This window comes from Periplaneta americana, chromosome 17 (genome assembly GCF_040183065.1).
Source record: "Periplaneta americana isolate PAMFEO1 chromosome 17, P.americana_PAMFEO1_priV1, whole genome shotgun sequence".
NCBI classification, from domain to species: domain Eukaryota; kingdom Metazoa; phylum Arthropoda; class Insecta; order Blattodea; family Blattidae; genus Periplaneta; species Periplaneta americana.
The window spans coordinates 33,719,722-33,740,467 of NC_091133.1; the positions used below are offsets into that span (position 1 = coordinate 33,719,722).

Genomic DNA, 20,746 nt, shown 5'->3' on the forward strand with positions numbered 1-20,746 from the left:
GGTTAAAGGTTCTATTTATTATATAAAGTAGTTGTTCTACCAAAACATCTTTTTTGCATCTACAAAACATCTTTTTTGCATCTATTTCCATTTGATTCAAAACTGCTAAATGAATTGCAAACACAATAAGGGTCATTCCATGAAAATGCGACAATTTCACGAAAAATAAAAATCTCACGAATCTCTGCTTGTTATATGTCATTTTTTTATGATCCGAATTTTTTCAATCTGACAACACCGATTGTGTAACAACACATAAGTAGGAGAAAAAGCACAAAGAAATCTGTGGTTTTAAGAGCGCGAAATTATCTATTAGAAATCACATATTTAAATGCACATTTAAGGCAAATAAATCATTACTTTTGTCTGTTAAATTCAGTTAATAATGAAGTGCTGACCTTTATTAATAATTATAATGCATAGAATCCGTAATATAATGATTATTTCGTGCTTTTATAATGCATAGAATCCGTAACACAATGATTATTTCGTGCTTGATTACAATTATTACAAAGAAAGGTTGAGAGTTCGTGTGTCATGCTGAAATGGGCATTTGTTTATATTTCTTCAAAACCATTTCATTTTTTAATATTTCATAAATGTAAAACTGAGACACATCATATAACACTCAACTTCTTATATGGACAGCATTTTGATTTATGTACAAATTCTACAAGAAAAGCACGTGACACACGAACAAAAATGTTATGTTCGTGTGTCACTAAAGTTTATCCTAAAATCCAGTTACAAATTTTGTTGTTATTAGAAGTCCTTACCCCTAAACATAATTAGTAGTGGAAATTCAAATACTTATTGTTGATTTAGGTGTGTGTGTGTGTGTGTGTGTGTGTGTGTGTGTGTGTGTGTGTGTGTGTGTGTGTGTGTGTGTGTGTATGTGTGTGTGTTTTGTTTTGTTTTGTTTTGTTTCATCATACAACATGTTCCATTACACAGCGTAATACTACATGCCTTGGTTTTCTTATTAGGTTTTGATAAATATTTTTCTTATTTATATACTATGCAGTAATAATAGTTAATGTTCGGGATGTTTGGCCAGTTTTATAGTTCATATTCATAGATAATAACTATTGTTTTTGTCAAAAAATAATAATAATAATAATTAAAAAGAAAATAAAAAAAGAAAAATGAACATATCCGTTATCTTATCATTTGAAAATGTATCACTATAGGCAACAATAGCCCATACTTAAAAAAAAAAAATACAAAGATACTGCTACAGATAGACAATGCATACTTAATTCACCATTAAGCTCTAATTCATATGTCATCACCTCCTCTTTCACTCACTTCTACCCTCATTCATCTCCACCCATAGAATACACCGATGCACAACACATAAAATAGAAGCCTCCTGACCACTGCAATGAAGCATCTCTCTTCAATATGTTCGTACAGATTGTTTAAAATGTGATAGTTTTTAACATACCGATATCTTGACACTTAACATTGTAATACTTATACCCTTATAAATTCTCTAACTCAATAGCATTAATAAATTTTCGATATTCATTCATGAACTTTCCTATTAGTTGCATTTTATTTGCAGGCCATGTTCCTCCCTTTTGAATTATATTTCTTTTTAGTTTCTTTCTGTCCTCGTCGAGTTTGTTACAGTCATATAGGATGTGGTTAACTGTTTGCTCCCCTCCTCTACAGGAACAGGTTGAGTCTTCAGTGATGTGGAATCGTTGGTAGTATGCTCTTAGTCGTCCATGTCCTGTTAACATTGTAGTGAGGTTTGGTGTCAGTGTTATCCTTAGTTTAAGTCTTTTTGCGACTGTAGGAAAGTATTGTCTGGTTTCTTCTCCTTTCGTGGTGTTTCTCCATTCATTTTCCCATTTTGCTATACTTTCCTCTCGCAATATTTTCTGGATGGTACTTTTTGGGACCTTTTTGTAGCACTCCAACCCTTCTAGTACTGTTGCCCTTTTTGCCAGTTTGTCGGCCATTTCATTCCCTTGTATCCCTATGTGAGCCTTAACCCATCCTATATCTATTGCCCAGTTTTGTTTGCTTAGTATTCTGAATTTCTCCCTAATTGATTCTATTAATTGATTATGGTTTTTAGTGTTCCGTAGTGAATCTAGTGTAACTTTACTGTCTGTGTATATTGCTGCATTTTTAGGGCTGTTCAACATTAGTTCTATTGTCTCAATTTTTTCCATTGCCTTCAGGATTGCTAGCTGCTCTGCCTGATTGTTGGAACAATGTTTGTCTAATTTGTACTGTAGCTGATGTACTATTTCATTGTGGATGAATATTGCTATTCCAGAGCCTACCCCTTGTTCTGTTCTGCTTCCATCCGTATATACTTCAACAATGTAATTCTTCTTTAGGTTTGCCTCCTGTATTGTAGGAAAGTCCGCTAGGTGAGGCCATTTCTTGTAATTTAATGGAATATCAACTTGCCATTCTGAGCTTTGTTTCATTATTTTGTACTCTTCAGCGATTTCTCGTAGTTTGTAAATGATGGGTGTCAGTCCTGTCAATACACAGAGAGCTTCAGTGGAAGTGGTGCGAAATGCTTTAGCTATTTTTATATTTATTAATCTTTGCACTCTTATGTACTTCATGCAGTTGTATTTCCTGTTAAGTGCTTCTATCCACACCGGTGCTGCATAGGATAACAATGGTAGGATTGCACCTTTGTATATCGTTTTTAGAGCTTGATGTTGAAGACCCCAGTTCAGCTTGGCTGATTTGGATAATGCATGTATTAATTTAGTAGTTTTCTCCGTAACGTGCTGTATGTGGTCATTGAAGTTGAAGTTCTGATCAATAATTATTCCTAAATATTTTATTCTTTCCACTTGCTCTATTGCTTTGTTGTTGAGGTAAATATTTATGTTTCTTCCGTCTTTGCGTTTTCTGTTGATCAGCAGAGCTTTTGTCTTTTGTTCATTGAACCTGATTTTGTTGTTCTTGGCCCAGTACTCGATTTTTTTTAGTTCTACATTAGCATAATTTTCCGCCTCCAGAGTGCTTGTACCTTTTGTTATTACTAGTAGATCATCGGCAAATGCTACCACTTTTGTGTGTCTTGTGTAATTTAAATTGAGTAGCGAATTGTACTGGAAATTCCAAAATCCAGGTCCACTGCAGGATCCTTGGGGGCAGCCCTTGCTTACTTTTCTCTCAATTTTAATGTTGTTAACTGCCAAGACTGCAGTTCTCTGACTGAAGTAGTTTCTTGTAAGATTATACAAATTGCTTGGACAGTTGAAATCTCTCAGGCTCTTCAGTATACTAGGTCACCAGGCTGCATCGAAGGCTCCCTGTACATCGAGACTTATCAACACCACGCTCTGGCCGCTTCTTAAGTTTTCTTCAACGTAGCCTTTGACTGCCATTGCTGCATCTGTAGTACTTTTTTGTGGTGTAAAGCCATATTGACTATCGTTAACTAAATTTTTTGTGTACACATGATGAGATATTCTGCTGATTAAAAGTTTCTCTAGCACTTTCCCTGCTGTGTTCAATAAACTGATCGGGCGATATTTTCTGACCTCTGAGATTTTTTCGTTTCCTGGCTTCACTATAGGTATTAATGTAGCTCTCTTCCATTGCTCAGGGAAATTACCAATTCTTAGACAGCTGTTATAAATGGCAGTCATATATTTCGGAAAGCTTTCAAAGACTTTAAGTAAGATCTTACTAGTGATTCCATCTTCTCCAGGTGTTTTCCTTGGATTCATTCTTTCTAAGATGTCTTTTACTTCTCCCTGTGTGAATTCTCGGTCGTTCTGAGTTGCTATGTAATTGAGGTTTTCTGTTCTTAAAAGTTTGTGATATTCATTGTCCTCAATTTCCTTGTCTTCTCATGTAGTTCATTGTCTCTTTAAGATCTTGTGTAGCTGTGCTGTCGGGTTTCGTTAGAGTAGTCAGATGTGGGGAGCTTCTTGTTTTTCCTGTTGCTAAATGATAAACTGCATTCCAGGGATTGTTTGATGATGTGAGATTGCAATACTGTTTCCATGATTCTATTTTATCTTTTTTTATGGTTTTCTCATACTTCTTCTTTTCTTCCATATATTGCGTTTTTCGCTGTTCTCTCAATTCCTGATTATTTTTTGTTTTTTGGTATCGTCGTCTTAGTGCATTTGTCTTTTTGCGCATAATTGTCAGATCAGTGGTCCACCAGGGGAGCGATTTTCTCTTATTTATTTTATTTGTTGGTTTAGAGACTCTAAAACATTTTTTGCATGCTTTGCTAACGTTTTCTTCAAACTGTTGAACTATTTTTTCAGAGTCTGTTTCTGTGCTAGTCAGTCTACTCAGTTCCTCGTCTATTTCTTCTGTTGTTATGTTATTTGTTAACATTATTACGTTTTGAGACAGTTCCCTTTTTATGACCTTACTAAATTCTTCCAACTTTTCTTCATTAAAGATATATTTTGTACCATAGAATTTGAGTTCTGTTATTTCATCTATACATTGTTTAATATTGTAGGTGATATAACGGTGATCTGAGCAGCTTTCTTCTCTTCCACATTCCCATTCTTTGAGTCTTGGCATTAATTTACTGTTGGTTATTGTTAAGTCGTTATTGCTCTTCCCATTTTTACTTTCGAATGTTGTGTTTTCGCTTTCCTCATTCATGATGTAAAGTTGTTTCGAGCTCAGATATTCTTCTATAATTCTTCCTCTGGGGTTTGTAATTGTGTTGTGCCATGTTTTGGATCTAGCATTACTATCCACGGCAATCAGTAGACCTGATCCTTTAGTGTAATCTATTATTTTATCCATCTTTCTCAGATCATTGTTGATATCAGTTTCCATGTCCATGTAAATGCTAGCTGCATAGAACCTTAGGTTTCCATAGATAATTTCTATAACTGCTGCATCTCCATCAGTCAGTTGGCTTATGAGAATCGCGTCGATATATCTATTTGCGATTAATATTGCAGCTCTGATTTTATTTTCTCCTTGACTCAGTATTTTAAAGTTTCTGGAGATTCCTGCTACCTTGTTCTTTATTATATATGGTTCCTGAATGAGGACTATATCTATTCCTTGGAGATTTATTATTTCCATTAAATTATCTGTTGCTGTTCTGGAGTGCTGTAAATTAATTTGTATGACATTTATTTGTGTATTTCTGACTTGAATTTTATTCGTCAGTTTGCTTTGGGTATATGGTGTTCCAGGGCCTCCCATTTTAGTACTCCGTATTTTGTCTGTACTTCCTTATTATTGATTGCAAACCCGGGCAGTTTTTATCTAAAGATGAGTGATTTTCACATACTTTCTCATTCTTATTGTATTTATTATGTGTGACGCAGGTGATACATTTTAGCTCATTTTGTGTTGCTTTGCATTCCTTCAATTTATGTGTTCCTGTACAAAGAGGGCAAGTTTCCTCTCCCTTACACTCCTCTGCTCTGTGGTTGAACTTGCTGCATGTAAAGCATCTGTTGATTTTTACATAATCATCAACATTACATATCTGCCAACCAATCTTCAGTTTTCTTTGCACTATGTTTCTCCATGTTTCAGGATTCACTTCTGCTACCAAATGTCTCGTATTTCTTCTATTTGTCATTATAAATTTAGGTCTTATTGAATTTTCACTTACATTACGTTCTCCATTTTGTGAACTTATGATTTCAGCTGCATTTTCAATCGATATTTCCTCTGGGATATTGTAAATGATCACATTTGGATTACGTAGTTTGGGGACATTTACTTCCAGTTGTTCGCTGCACTTCTCTTCAATCGTTTTCCCCAGCAGCTCAATTTCACTCTTACTTCCGGACTCTATGATCAATCTCCCATCTCTTAGTGTTTTCATGGAGTTTATGCCAACCTTAAGCTGAGTTGGGTTGATCTTTCGTTTCAGTATCACTTTCATTGCCTCAGTGGATTCATTCATTTTGGATTTTATGAGTATCTTGTATCTCTTGTCAATATTTTCTGTTCTATCGCCTCGGAGAGCAGCTCTATAATTTCTCTTAACATTAAGAGATTGCGAAACTTCCTCTGCTTCTCTGCTTGCAGCGGCCGTGCATTGACCTCCCAGTTTCTTTACTTCTTCTTCTAGTCTTCTAATCACGGTTTCCCTTTCTTCTGCCTCACTTTTGAGCTCCATAAATGACTTTCTTAGTTCACTTACAGAGTTTAGGATATCTCTCCTCAGGTCATTTCTTAGATTTCCACTTTTGTCCGTTACACTGACGAGTACATTCAGTGCATTCTCTACACATTGATCTACGTCGTGTGTCATGTTTACCACGAAGTTATATTACGTAGCAGTCTTATGGCTTTACTCCAAAAGGTTCCTCAACAGTTCTCACAGCTATGAGGTCTTCCCTCGTTGCTCATTCACGCAAGCCACGCACACTTGTGTACGGTTTCTTCCCGACCAGTGCTTCCCTGATCCCTAATAGACGACATCCGTCGGGGAAGCAGTAAATTAACGTCCAGTGTCTTTACAGCACATGAATCCTAACCGATCCAGAAGACAATGACAGTGTTTCAAAAGAGTCCCACTTTGTTATTAATAAAAACTCACCATTATTAGGGCAGACCAAGAGCCACTAACCCCACCACTATCACTTCCTAACCTGCCTAACACACTACACATTCACTTTCTCAGTGACACGATCGAAACCAGCACTTATCTTCTCAAAACCCACTGATTAAAATCATCGTCACTCATTGGGCGCCATCTTTCGCGGGGGGGGGGGGTGTGCGTGCGTGCGTGCGTGTGTGTGTGTGTGTGTGCGCATGTGGTGTGCACACGCACCAGTGCTTATTTTTTTCAATGTACATATACTGTAGGTTAAACACTCTTGAAAATATGTGTCCCATAACTGTTGTAAGGGAGAAAGGAACTGGCCACGCTACTCCGTTATCTCCTGACCTAGTTGCCTCATAAGTGGTGCCTTCTTGGTATCACTTGTGTCTTCGGACAGTTGACTAAACAACAAATGTTGTAAAAATATAGTGTTTATGCCTAAAATTAGCGTAAAACATTTAATTTATGCCTAAAGTTAATAAAAAATATGTATAATTTTTTAATTCCTCGAATTAAAAACTTATAAAAATTGGTTTATGTTCATTTATTTCATATAAAAAACAACCTTATACAGTACATTTTTATGGTAAGTAGGTAGCCACCATACTAGGCCTATGTATAAATAAACTGATGTAATTATTTGCACATTAGGTAAATGGTATTAAATTTCTGATATTAATTTAAAATCGTTTTATTTAATAACATTAACTTTCACCCTAGGTATCATTTAGCAATTCTAAAAGACAGGTCTTTTAACATCTATATTAGTTGTTCTATTGATATAAATATTTATACATTTTGAACATTTTTATAGTATTTTCAAGAATTTAAGTTTGGCTGATTACTTGGTTACGAGGTTTTCTCCAACCATAAGGCGAATGTCAGGTAATCTATGGCGAATTCGTGGTCTTATCTCGACAAATACCATTTCGCTATCACCAATCCCATTGATACTAAATAACCTAGTCGTTGATACAGTGTCGTTAAATGACCAAGTAAAAAAAGAACCTCAAATATACAGGTGAAGTTACAAAAGCTTGTGGTGATGAAGAATTTAAAGTGTCTGTGATGTCCAAGGAGGGGAAGTACTACAAATGGCTGACAAATGGTGTATTCATCACATAACATTACACAGGAAATATCACCACATATGGTTGTAAACAACTGTGGATATTTTAAATATAAAAGTGTATTTTAGTGTAACCTAGTGTTGTTTTGTATAATAAGAACTGTAGGCATACAGTCTTACTAATAAACGGTGTATAGTTTTTATACTAGACTTATGCAGAGTTAAGACAGAAAACGTTACTAATAAACCGTGAATAAGCTATGGACGTATAAACAGGCTGTAACTATACAATGGGAATTGCTTAGCAGTAATTATATACACGAAACCCCTTGTTTAAGCATTGTATATAGGGAAAAAATGGCCGCCCATCTAACAGCTGTTCATATCGACTGTCATTTTATGATGATGTTTACCTTGTAAACACAGAAGAACAAACCAAAGATCATAGAATTATTAGAATAATATTGCTGTAGCTTGTACTCTTTGACCAAAATGTAGTGTGGTAATCGATTAGAGCCAGTTGTACTATCAATATTTAACACGCCACACTAGAGCGCTCTACCGGATGCAGTAGAGAACCTCGGATATTCTATTACCTTTCGTAACGAAGTAATGACGAAACTATGACGTAGCTCTGTAACAGTTATACTGTTATACACGGCGTATGTAGTGATTATTAGTAAGGAATTTACACATGACTTATAAACGAGCTACTCATTGTATAAGTATAAGACAGTTAAACGTCTGTATACAGAGTTTTTATTAGTAAGACTGATAATGTATAAGTTTTTCACAAGAAGTGATGTATTATAGTGCATTTAAAACAATTAGTAACCAACATGACAGAAATGTCCGTGTGTCACAAAATATCTGCAATATTTTATTTCTTAACGGCACTGTTAATTTTTTTTAAAGTTTGTGATTTAGCAGTTATATGCACTACACAAGTGTCTTAATTGTTTGGAAAACAATTGAATGCATTTATATCATTTCGCACAATAATATGAACATTTTCCATTTTGGTAATAAATCAAGTGGCAAGAAAATGTTCGTGTGTCACACCATACAATATTTAATATTTTTTACATTATTAATTATTCCTTTTCATTAAGGATTTGTTTATATTTAAGAATGCTTATGTTAAAAGACAGTAATGTCTTTTTCATGAACTACTAAGTACACTCAGGGACAAAAAAAACCGGACACTTTAATATTTGCTGGTATTTTGCAAAACATTATCTTCTCATACAATATTATGGTAGCCATCTGTTGTTATGGAGACGTGTATACATTGTTGATTGTTTTTTGTTTTATAAACAAGCCATTACAACCAAATATTCCAATTTTGCTTTCGGAGTCTCAGCTATAACAATTTTGTCTCAATCATTTTGTGCTTCATTATCGTTATCATTCGTTATTTCTTTATTTTTACATTTTCTGAGTTTAAGTGGGGTTGTAACATTTGTCTTAAAACAAGATGAGACCTGAAGATGTGGCTCGAGCTGTAGCCCTTTACGATGATGGACGCAGTGTACGTTACATTGCAAATGTTATGAATATGGCTAGAAGCACAACCCATGATGCCATAAAACAGTATAGAGAGACCCTAGAATATACCAGAAACCAGGTTCGGGTCGTCCATGAGCTACAAATCCAAATGAAGACAGGTTTATGGTGTTGAGAGTTCTTAGGGAGCGCAACTTGCCAACTACTAGTGTAGCCCAGCAATTTGTTAACATGCATGGACGACCAATTTCGACCAAATCAGTTAGAAAGAGGTTAAAAGCAAGTGGACTGATATCAAGTAGACCTGCAACTGGTCCCAGACTTCTCAGGATGCATCGAGTTTAACGACTGCGTTTTGCAAATGATCACAGGGATTGGAGAAATGGACAGTGGAGCTGTGTTCTGTTCACCGATGAGTCCCGTTTCAATCTATGCTCACCTGATGGACGTGAAAGAGTTTGCAGAAGGAGGGGAGAACGATTTTCACAGTGTTGCATTTCCGAAAATGTGCCGTTTGGAGGTGGTGGAGTGGTGGTTTGGGCAGGAGTGTGTACGGATGCTCGTACAGAGTTGGTTTTTGTTGAAAATGGAAGACTAACAGCTGATAGGTATATAAATGAATGTTTGGCTGATCATGTTGTGCCATTTGGCCAATTTGTAGGTGATAATTTTGTTTTAATGCATGATAATGCACGGCAGTATATTGCCCATGCGGTCGGAGATTATCTCCAAGAAGTGTGAGAATCCATGTTCTTCCATGGCCAGCAAGGAATCCAGACATGAATCCAATTGAACACGTGTGGGACATGCTGGGACGGCGTGTTAAGAATAGACGACCGAGACCAGAAACGTTACAAGAGTTGAGGCGAGCACTTGGCGAAGAATGGGAACTTATTCCTCAAGAAGACATTGCTAACCAAATTGAGAGCATGCCAAGACGTATGGATGCAGTTATTCAAGCCAGAGGGGGTAATACCCGTTACTAAAAAGAGTTTTTAATGTTTAAGGCACCATAAAATGAAAAAAACAGTTAGACCAAACGATGCCATAGTTATATGCCCTTTGTAATTTTTTGTAAATTTTCTCATCAGAGGATTTTTTTTTTTTCAAATGTTGTCATATAAGGTGCTAAATGAAACATTATTTTGTTTAAATGGGTTTTGTTTCATTTTGAAATAATTGGCAACAAAATACAAGCAAATATAGAAGTGTCCGGTTTTTTTTGTCCCTGAGTGTATTTAATTAAATATCCTGTGAAGATCATAGTTAGTTTCTTAAAAAATGTTACGTGTATCACTATGGAATGACCCATAATATATTAAACTATAAAATAAATTGTGCCCAGCACCTTGTGCATGCACGAGATGCTTTTACCAAAGAGCAATGGTCTGACTGTGTGTAATGATCAAAATTCTTTTTGCTTAATCATGCCAAATAGTGCTGTATCGCACTTTTGCTCCTTGCTTGATATGTGTGTGGCAGTCTTATCTTAAACCATACGAAAGCATTTCTGAGCACATTTCAGCAAAAAGAGATTTTTGACAAAAGGAGCTTTGCTATATTGGTCTGCACCCAGTCTTAATGTAACCCTATCTTTATTACAGAAAAAAAAAACCAAGTTCAGTAAAATAATGCCTACAAATTTATGTATCTAACAGAAAACTTCTTCACATAAAAATTCTAGGGCTTCAAGTGTATCAACACAAATTATTTTGTAAAATTAATGTAACCTTAGCTGTTACAGAAAAAAAATGGATTTTACAGGTTCTGTAACAATTCAGTTTCTTTACCATGTTACACTCTTACAAGTGTATATTTATTGTATGGTAGTCTGTAAGTTTCAATTTGTTATGATTAGTTTAAAATATAACCCTAATATACTATATGTAAAATAGGGTTTATAAATATGGAATAAATACTACTACTTTACCATGTTGCGAATTATATTACTGTCTACAGTTTATTTTACTAAATTAGTATTGTTCAAAGACACATACATAAGCTTTCGTTTCCTGGATTGCAAACAAGAAGTATTTCTTATAATCCTGAAAGTAAGATATTTCACTTGTTTCATAAATTTTACGGTTTAAGTACATAATGTGTAATAAAACTTGCACAATTTACATAAAATAGGTGTATGTAGATTGTAATCATGGAAATTTATGCAACATTAAATAGATGCATCTACTTCAACCATACAATTAAAAAAATGAAGTAAATTTCTTATTTATCTGGATTACAGAAAATGTTTTTCATTGTAGTGTAGGACACTAAAGTTCTACTTTTTATATGACTATACACTAAGTAAGTTAAATAAAATAAATTTAAAAACGGGAATATCATTGGTAACATGACAAAGATGTGAACCGTTGTGAAGTTGTTTTAACAGCGAGGCCATATTGTGACTGTCGGTGGTTATGATTGGAATGATACATTGTTCATAATGATATTGATAATAGTTAATACTCTGAATTACTACCATTTCCAGCTATTTGTGAAACCCCATAAATATTGCCATCTAGTGGCCACATATGCAAACATGTATGCCAAGCACAATTTTTAATGATTCAGGTATCTGTATCCTTTATTTTTAGTGGAAATGGGAACCAATCCAGCATTTACTTTTTTAAATTTAACCAGATTTCTAGTTATGATCGAGGAAACCACTAAAAACCCCATCAGATGCCTGACTCCAGAGTTTTAACCTCGGACCTTCCAAACGCAAGGCCAATATTTTTCCACTGAGCCACTTCACTTAGAACCATGAAGTCAGACACGCATTTACCACATGAATGTGACATTATTACATTAATTTGATTTCCATTACCTAATTCTCTTTCATAAGAAATGGTTCAACTACTAATTTATTAAAACCATTCAGAGGTCATATGGTTAAAATTTAATAGTAAAAAATGTAAAAATGTTTACTCTGTCACACGTTAAAAGTGTTAAAATTGTTAAAAAGGTATTTACCTTCGACAGACGGCCCGTTTCGACGCTATTTGTCGTCGTCTTCAGTGTCTCTTGAACCACAGCAGTGGTTCTGTCGAAGGTAAATATCTTTTTAACAATTTTAACACTTTTAACGTGTGACAGAGTAAACATTTTTACATTTTTTACTATTAAATTTTAACCATATGACCTCTGAATGGTTAAAAGTGTTAAAATTGTTAAAAAGGTATTTACCTTCGACAGACGGCCCGTTTCGACGCTATTTGTCGTCTTCAGTGTCTCTTGAACCACAGCAGTGGTTCTGTCGAAGGTAAATACCTTTTTAACAATTTTAACACTTTTAACGTGTGACAGTAAATTTTATGTTTTTAACAAAGTGTTAATGAGAACTTTAATCAATGTAAAAATGTTTACTTGATTTAATGTGTCTTCATTAGCAACTTATTCCTGTATTCTAAATGTCTAATATAAGTTGCAAAATATGTCATGGATAATTGCATTTTCTCATACCAATCTGCAATACATTGTCTACTAGCATCACATCACATAATATGTCAAATAATATCATTAATCAAAGTCATAGAAATGTTTGAATGCAGGAATATAACAACACTTTACTATAGCTTAAAAAAAACCCAAATAGGTTTAAATATGGACATACCCAGTATCTTGCTTGGTTTCCTTTTAGGGGAGTCGTCCCAGTCTACATCTAATGTATCCTGAGTGCACTGAAATTTAAATGCATAATGCATTTCTTCCTCTTCATCATCACTGATAATCTGAACCTCATCTTCTGTAGGAGAAGCAGTCACAACGTTACAACTCAAAGGTGTGCTATGAGCTTGGGGGACTAAATGCTTCACTGGTGTACATTCTAAAAATGAAAACATAATTACACATATAGGTACGTGTGTACACATATCCCCATACACACATAAACACATCATTGATTAGTTCAGTGAAAAGTGAGTTGAGAGAAGAAACATTAAAGTTATGAGAAAAAGAATGGCAATCCACAATGAAAGGTAAAAAACAAAACTGTATTTTCTGACTTACAATCTAGGTTACAAACTAGAATATCGCTGAAACATAACATAACAGCAGTACTAACAGGACACGAAAAATTCGGTGAATAATTTCACAAATTTAATATAAAAAAAACGATACTACATATGTGTTCACAAAGAATACATAAACAGTGGACCACATATTCTGGGAATGCGAGCTCTTAAACAATGAACGAAAAGAATTACATAGGAATGTGCTCAAGTCTAGTGGAGGTGGCCCAAAAGTGAACTCATGGACAAACACTTTAAGAAATTTTTAAAAATTTGTACAAAGTATAAACTTTAACAAATTATAATTACCTAATATAAACTAAATAAAAGAGAAAAATTGCACAGAAATATAGCCTAAACATTGTATATAATTAGCTCATAGAAATTAGCTTAAGATGATGCAAGCCACCGGCATGGCTCAGTCGGTTAAGGCGCTTGCCTGCCGGTCTGAAGTTGCGCTCGGGCACGGGTTCAATTCCTGCTTGGGTTTTTTCCGAGGTTTTCCCCAACCATAAGGTGAATGCCAGGTAATCTATGACGAATCCTCGGCCTCATATCACCAAATACCATCTCGCTATCACCAATCCCATTGACTTTAAATAACCTAGTAAGTTAGTTGATACAGCGTCATTAAATAAACAACTAAACAAAAGAAGATGCTGCAAAGAGCATATTGAAATAAATGTTAAAAAGCACTCAGGGTCAGTTGTATATCAGTTTAAAATTTCAAATGGGAGTCGGGGTCAAATAAGGTACCATTGATAGAACTCTTCAAAATAAACAACTTTCATAGAAAAACATTTTTACCAATTTCTACACTTTCAATGAGAAAACATACAAAAAGACAATTCCATCAATATTGAGAAATGTTACAAGACGAAAATGTAAACAAGACAATTAATGGTCCACACCTGTGGAGTAACAGTCAGCATGTCTGGCCGCGAGACCAGGTGGCCCAGGTTCGAATCCCGGTCGGGGCAAGTTACCTGATTGAGGTTTTTTCCGGGGTTTTCCCCTCAAACCAATACGAGCAAATGCTGGGTAATTTTCGGTTGGACCCCAGACTCATCTCACCGGCATTATCACCTTCATTTCAGTCAGACGCTAAATAACCTAGATGTTGATACAGCGTCGTAAAATAACAAAAAAAAAAGACAATTAATGTTGACATGTTACTGAAAGACTGGACAATTCCATTCATTTTTATAAATGTTCAAACTGTCTGCCATTCTGAGCAGCACACACCTGTACTCTTCTTCTAACACTGTCAGTGACTCCTAACATTTCGGTGTGATCAAGTGACTGGCAGGTCTCCCGGATTCGCTGCTCGAATCTTGGTTTTTCCATCTTCACAAATCATTACACAGGAACAATAATAGAGAGGCGTCCGCACCACAACTCTCTACCCAGAGCACTGATGTGCCACGTGTTTACTCATGAAGGATGACCAATCATTACACGAGAACCAGGTTGTGCTAGAGGTGACCTATGTTGGTGATTCTGAGAACTTCTCAAACAACTCCTATATAATGATAATGATATTTCTTCTAATCTAGCATACTGCTGACACCATATTTATACTGACGATACACAAATCTATCTCCATACTCGACCTAACTACCTAAATGACGCTATAATTAAAGTTAATGATGACCTGAATTCAATATCCATATGGTCGAAAACATATGGACTTAATTTAAAATATTCAAGTAAGTTGAAGGCTATCTTAATGGAACATCAAAAATCAAAGAGTGACAACAAAATGTGCCACCGATAATTTGTAAATAATACCACTATTCCATACAGCTCGACTGTGAAGAACCTCGGAATTTATATAATTGTCATCTGGAATGGAATGAACAAGAGAATCACACTCCCAAAAAATATTTTTGATTATTTATTCATTAAAGCGACTGAAGTACTATCTTCCTGATAAACTAAAATTAATCCTTGTACAAACATTTGTGATGCCACATTTCGACTACTGCAATGTTATATTAAGTAACAAATGCAGATTTGAGCACCAGGCTACAATGTGTACATAATGCGTGTGTTCGTTATATTTGCAATGTTCGTAAGTATGATTATGTTTCTCTGTCTTTCCAAACTCTGTCTTGGTTAAGTCTAAGCGATCGACAAGTCCTGCATTCTCTTATTTCAAATTCTATGCACTGCTACACTAATGCACTGTTACACCAATCTACGAATACTCAACTTCTCATTTTCAAAATTTATCTGCATATCATAAGCTAAGTACCAGGTTTCATCACAACAATTTGCTCATTATACCTTGTTACAAAACATCTTTATATTCTTCATCCTATACAGTTTCAATTGCTAAAAATTGGAATTTGCTTCCAAGTGAAGTAACAGGTTGTTGGGATAGTAATTTCATTTAGATCAAAATTAAATAAATTCTTGCTTAACAGATTAATTACTGATTAATATTTGTTACTTATAATGAACTAGCATCTGTCCACTGTTATAACTACCATTAATTTCTTTAAATAGAATACAAAATCTCAAATGGCAAAATCTCATTACATTAACATTATTCTCATTATATCAATATATTTTTTATTTATATTTTGCACCCTGTAACATAGTTCTAATAAACTACTATTAAACTAATTCTCATCATTTAACCAACTAGTTATCTCAATTTAATTATAATTCTTTATATATTGCATAAGAGTGAATTGAATTATATTAGCTCATAAATTAAGTTATTGCTTTTCACATAGGCTGTATCTCAAATTAAATATACATGCACTAGTTGTTAAAAATTTAACTCAAGGATATTGCTGTACAATCTTTAGTGTATTGTAAATTCTCATAATTTAAATATGTACGCCATTATTGTATTGATTAAGGCTGGTTGAGTGGAAGATAAGATCTTACGGCCGTAACTCTGACAGTGAAAATAAAACATTCTATTCTGTGGTTCCAGCCCATGTGCACCAAGGGCAATGACGTAGAAGGCAGGAAGGAGGACTACAGCTTCAGGGCACTACTCACAGATGGGAATGCTTGGGTGAATGATGCAAGGTCAAGTACCCACCATTAGATGAGGAGAGGGAAACTTGTACATAAATGAACGTAGAATTACACCAATGAAATTTTGTGAATTTTCTAATGTAATTTGATTCTCTCTCTCTTTTTTTTTATAAAATGTGATCTCATTTTAATATGGTGGACATCCAAGACGATTATAGGGTGGTATGTTGCACAATGCAAATCCACTCCCAAGTAATTTCACATTGATGTGCAACATTTATAAGAGTACTCTGTGACTTATGGCTCACTCAGTATGTGAAAATAATGACAAGGGCAATTCCACGAGAAAGTGGACATGTACATGAAAATTTAAAATGTATGCAATCTGTATGTAAAATATACCAAATTGTAGGTATATGTATATAGTTTCATGTTCAAAAATGGGATTAACAATTGAGGCATTGACATGGGAAAGGTCGTAACTGCCAAAAATTCGAATTTTTAGGTTTTTCATTGAGAAGGTAGTAAATGGCCATGCCAATGGCACAGAGAAGGTAGTATGTCCGTATGTAATAAAACGAAGTTGGAAACGTAGTCACTAGATGTTGTAAGTTGTATGTGCACAGCTGTTGGCGCGGAGAAGGTAGTAACTCCTTTTACAACATCAGAGTGTGTCTAGACCAGCGTTGTCAGACACAGCCTAAATGGAGTGGAGCGCTCCACTATAACTCGTTGCGAGCTCCGGTGCTTCCACAGACATAAGCAAGTTCACGCTCCGATTGGACGTCTCTAGCACCACAACCGGTTTCAGAGCTTACAACTCTGACACTACTGGTCTAGACAAATATGGGCTAATAACCGTGCAGGTCAGAATAAGAATCGGATGATTCTAATGGTCCTGATTTACATTATTGCCAAGAAACATTTTGATTCAGTGGACTTGAAATTCCTGGTTTCAGAACATTCCTACATGCCATGTGATAGGGAATTTGGAATCATAGAGAAAAGAAAAAAAAAGATACAAGACCATGGTTCCAGAAGAGGTAAGGCCTAATAAAGTAACAAGGATTTCTTCGACTTTTTTGCAGAATGTGACAAGTTTTTGAATACAACTCCTATCAAAATCAGCACCCTCAACTGGATTAGACTCTCAAGGGCTGATTTTCCTCTAATAAAAACAAGACAGTTATTTAATGACCTTGAAATGTGGACAGAGCACAGGATTTTTAAGAAAGGACAGTCATTAACGTTAATCACTAACTTGCAGCGCTTGCAACGCCTTGAAAGAAGACCAGTCGTCCCTGATACCAAAAAGAGAGACTTGTTATCTATGTTAGACTTCCTCTATGAAAAGTATCATGCATTTTACCGAAAAATTTGTGCATAATGTATAAATAACGTTAATTCTCAGTTTGGCTAAGGAGTGATTTCAATGTTGTATTTTCATAAAATAGGATTTCAAAGATAAATTTGTGCCAGACTTTTCAAATTTCATATGTAACACAAACATGAGTGTATGCCTTTCATTTAAAGCAGTTTCTGTAATAATGTAAGTGAGTGTTTTTTGCTTCCCCTGAAAAATTTTGTTTTTGGCAGTTACTACCTTTCCCATGTCAGCGCCTCAATTATTTATCAGGTTTTCATATTTTTCAAGAAAACTGTCACACATGTCACCAGTAACCTGTTTCCTCGTTGCATATATATGTGTATTTTAAAAGGTATTCATTGTATATGAATTGATAAAGAATGTTTATTTTCGTTTTGTTTACATTCCTTAGACATTAAAGGGACTTACTTACTTACAAATGGCTTTTAAGAAACCTGAAGGTTCATTGCTGCCCTCACATAAGCCCGCCAGCGGTCCCTATCCTGTGCAAGATTAATCCAGTCTCTATCATCATACCCCACCTCCCTCAAATCTATTTTAATATTATCCTCCCATCTACGTCTCGGCCTCCCTAAAGGTTTTTTTCCCTCCGGTCTCCCAACTAACACTCTATATGCATTTCTGGATTCGCCCATACGTGCTACATCCCCTGCCCACCTCAAACGTCTGGATTTAATGTTCCTAATTATGTCAGGTGAAGAATACAATGCGTGCAGTTCTGTGCTGTGTAACTTCCTCCATTCTCCTGTAACTTCATCCCGCTTAGCCCCAAATATTTTCCTAAGCACCTTATTCTCAAACACACTTAACCTATGTTCCTCTCTCAGAGTGAGAGTCCAAGTTTCACAACCATACAGAAGAACCGGTAATATAACTGTTTTATAAATTCTAACTTTCAGATTTTTGGACAGCAACTGGATGATAAGAGCTTCTCAACCGAATAATAACACGAATTTCCCATATTTATTCTGCGTTTAATTTCCTCCCGAGTATCATTTATATTTGTTACTGTTGCTCCAAGATATTTGAATTTTTCCACCTCTTCGAAGGATAAATCTCCAATTTTTATATTTACATTTCGTACAATATTCTGGTCACGAGACATAATCATATACTTTGTCTTTTCGGGATTTACTTCCAAACCGATTGCTTTACTTGCTTCAAGTAAAATTTCCGTGTTTTCCCTAATTGTTTGTGTATTTTCTCCTAACATATTCACGTCATCCGCATAGACAAGAAGCTGATGTAACCCGTTCGATTCCAAACATTAAAGGGACTAGAAAAGAATAATATATATATTTTTTTTTTTTACTGCAGAACATTATATTTTATATTAATGACTTTTCAATAAGGTGCTCCATGAAAAGTAATTCCGTTACCAAAAAAATATGTTTTTTCTCTTTATTATCTTAACAAGCGAAGTAAGAATAATGAACTGCAGGATTTTCTAATTATATTATGGGACAAACCTGTAGGATTTTTATTAGAATTTTATTTTTATTTATTATTAAGTTAATGGTGGTAACAGAATTACAGCCAACAGTAACAAATACAAATCATAGTAATGGAATTACATCAGGCTTCTCAAAACTTCATTATTCAAATCCACAGGGAAAACTTTACACCAAGGTTCTCAAATCTTTCTCCTTATTCAAATTCATAGTTAACACATTGTTCTACTTGATTTCTGTGCTCTTTATTTTCCCAAGTTAGCAGCATTTCTTAATATTCGAATTGGTTAGGGTTTATTAATGTAGTTCACTGTATCTCATGGGATCACATATTATCTTGATGGTATCTTGCAGACAGTTACAAGCAAATGTGTAATTTTTAGGTCTTGTTTTGAGTGAAGATATTGCAATATAAGAATAATTTCAATTACAGGTTAGTTAACAAATTGCAGGCCTGAACAGAAAATTTCAATTTCATGAAAACAAACTTAAGTGTCTCTTTCATGCTCACGTTATTTACAGATTGATGTTAGAAATGCTTCTAACATCAAAAGAAGAAAAAAATGAGAGTTTATAGGGAAAAGCTGAAAAGAGATAAAGAGAAATACAATAAAGCAAAATAAAAAGACAGAATTCGGAAGAAGATTCATATAGAGAAAGTCTCAAAAAGAGAAAAACAAAATTAAGAAAATTAACAGGGAAAGGATCAGAAAACATAGTGAGGCAATAAAAAAACTCAATAGAATCAAATTACTGTCCAAATAAATTATCATTTCAAGCTTTAGGAAAAGCTAAACAAAGGATTTAAGAGACATATTCCCAAATCACCAAGGAAGAGGACAAAACTTGTAGCTGATGGAGAAGGAATAATAATAAATGACAGTGCTGCGAGATGCAACTGCAATGAAAAATGATGTATCAATTCTACCAGAGCCTGAAGTTGACCTATGGGGAGATGTTCTGTCTTTCAATGTATCTTTAGTTAATTATAACATGAAATGAGAGGTTCTTAAGTCAGTTCCACATTATTACAGTCATTTTCAGTAAACATCATCATTATCATCATCATCATCCTGTCAAGTACTAGTCCCAAAAGAACTGTTACGGCCTGAAAAAGTGATTTTCTTGCCATAGGTAGACCAAGTGACCGTTTCCCATTTGGACGATACTTCATTATTGCCTTAGGGATCCTGGATGAAACTTTCAGTAAACATAAGTCACTAATTGTTGTTAAGTTATGAAGCTTGAGAAGTTTCCTTACTATATGTAATTCCATTACAATGAAATGTAATTCCGTTACTGTACCCTTCATAAAACAAAGCATGTATGGAATTTGTAGACTTTTCTTTATCACAAGACATACAGGGTTAATTAAAAGTTCCACACCACCTAAGTAACTTTTGAAGCATGTGGTTCAGTGACATGAATCTTTGTACAAGTAGGGATAACCATATACTAAGAACTAAGCTATTACCGAGTTTTTTTCTACTTCCGGTTTACCCAATATATATATTTTTTTATTTTTGAATAAAGCTCATTAAGATCTTTTCAAAAAGTACCCACACTTGATACTTCTGCACAAATTCAGTGTTGCTAAATAAAAAAAAAAAAAACAGAAAAGTGTAGATCTAACAAATAATACGAGTAAAACGCTTCTTTTGTTTACTGTGATTTGACTGTCCTTTGTTTATATTCATGGAATATGGGTAAAACGCTTCTTTTGCTTAGTGTCATTAGATTGTCCATTGTTTATATCCATGGAAACATGTTTATTGATACAGACATCTT

At 34.7% G+C, this 20,746-nt stretch overlaps 1 protein-coding gene across 14 annotated transcripts in view; it reads right to left on the minus strand.

Moving 5' to 3' along the window:
- Positions 1 to 20,746, minus strand: part of LOC138692556 (uncharacterized) — an 84,626-nt gene that overhangs the window by 43,860 nt on the left and 20,020 nt on the right. For all 14 annotated transcript variants that reach the window (XR_011330080.1, XR_011330076.1, XR_011330077.1 and 11 more), the window contains one exon: positions 12,727 to 12,939. Coding sequence is in view for 9 of the 14 variants with exons in the window: in XM_069815522.1 (XP_069671623.1) it covers positions 12,727 to 12,939 (213 nt within the window). In the remaining 5 variants the exon portion in view is untranslated. The remainder of the gene's footprint in view (positions 1 to 12,726; positions 12,940 to 20,746) is intronic.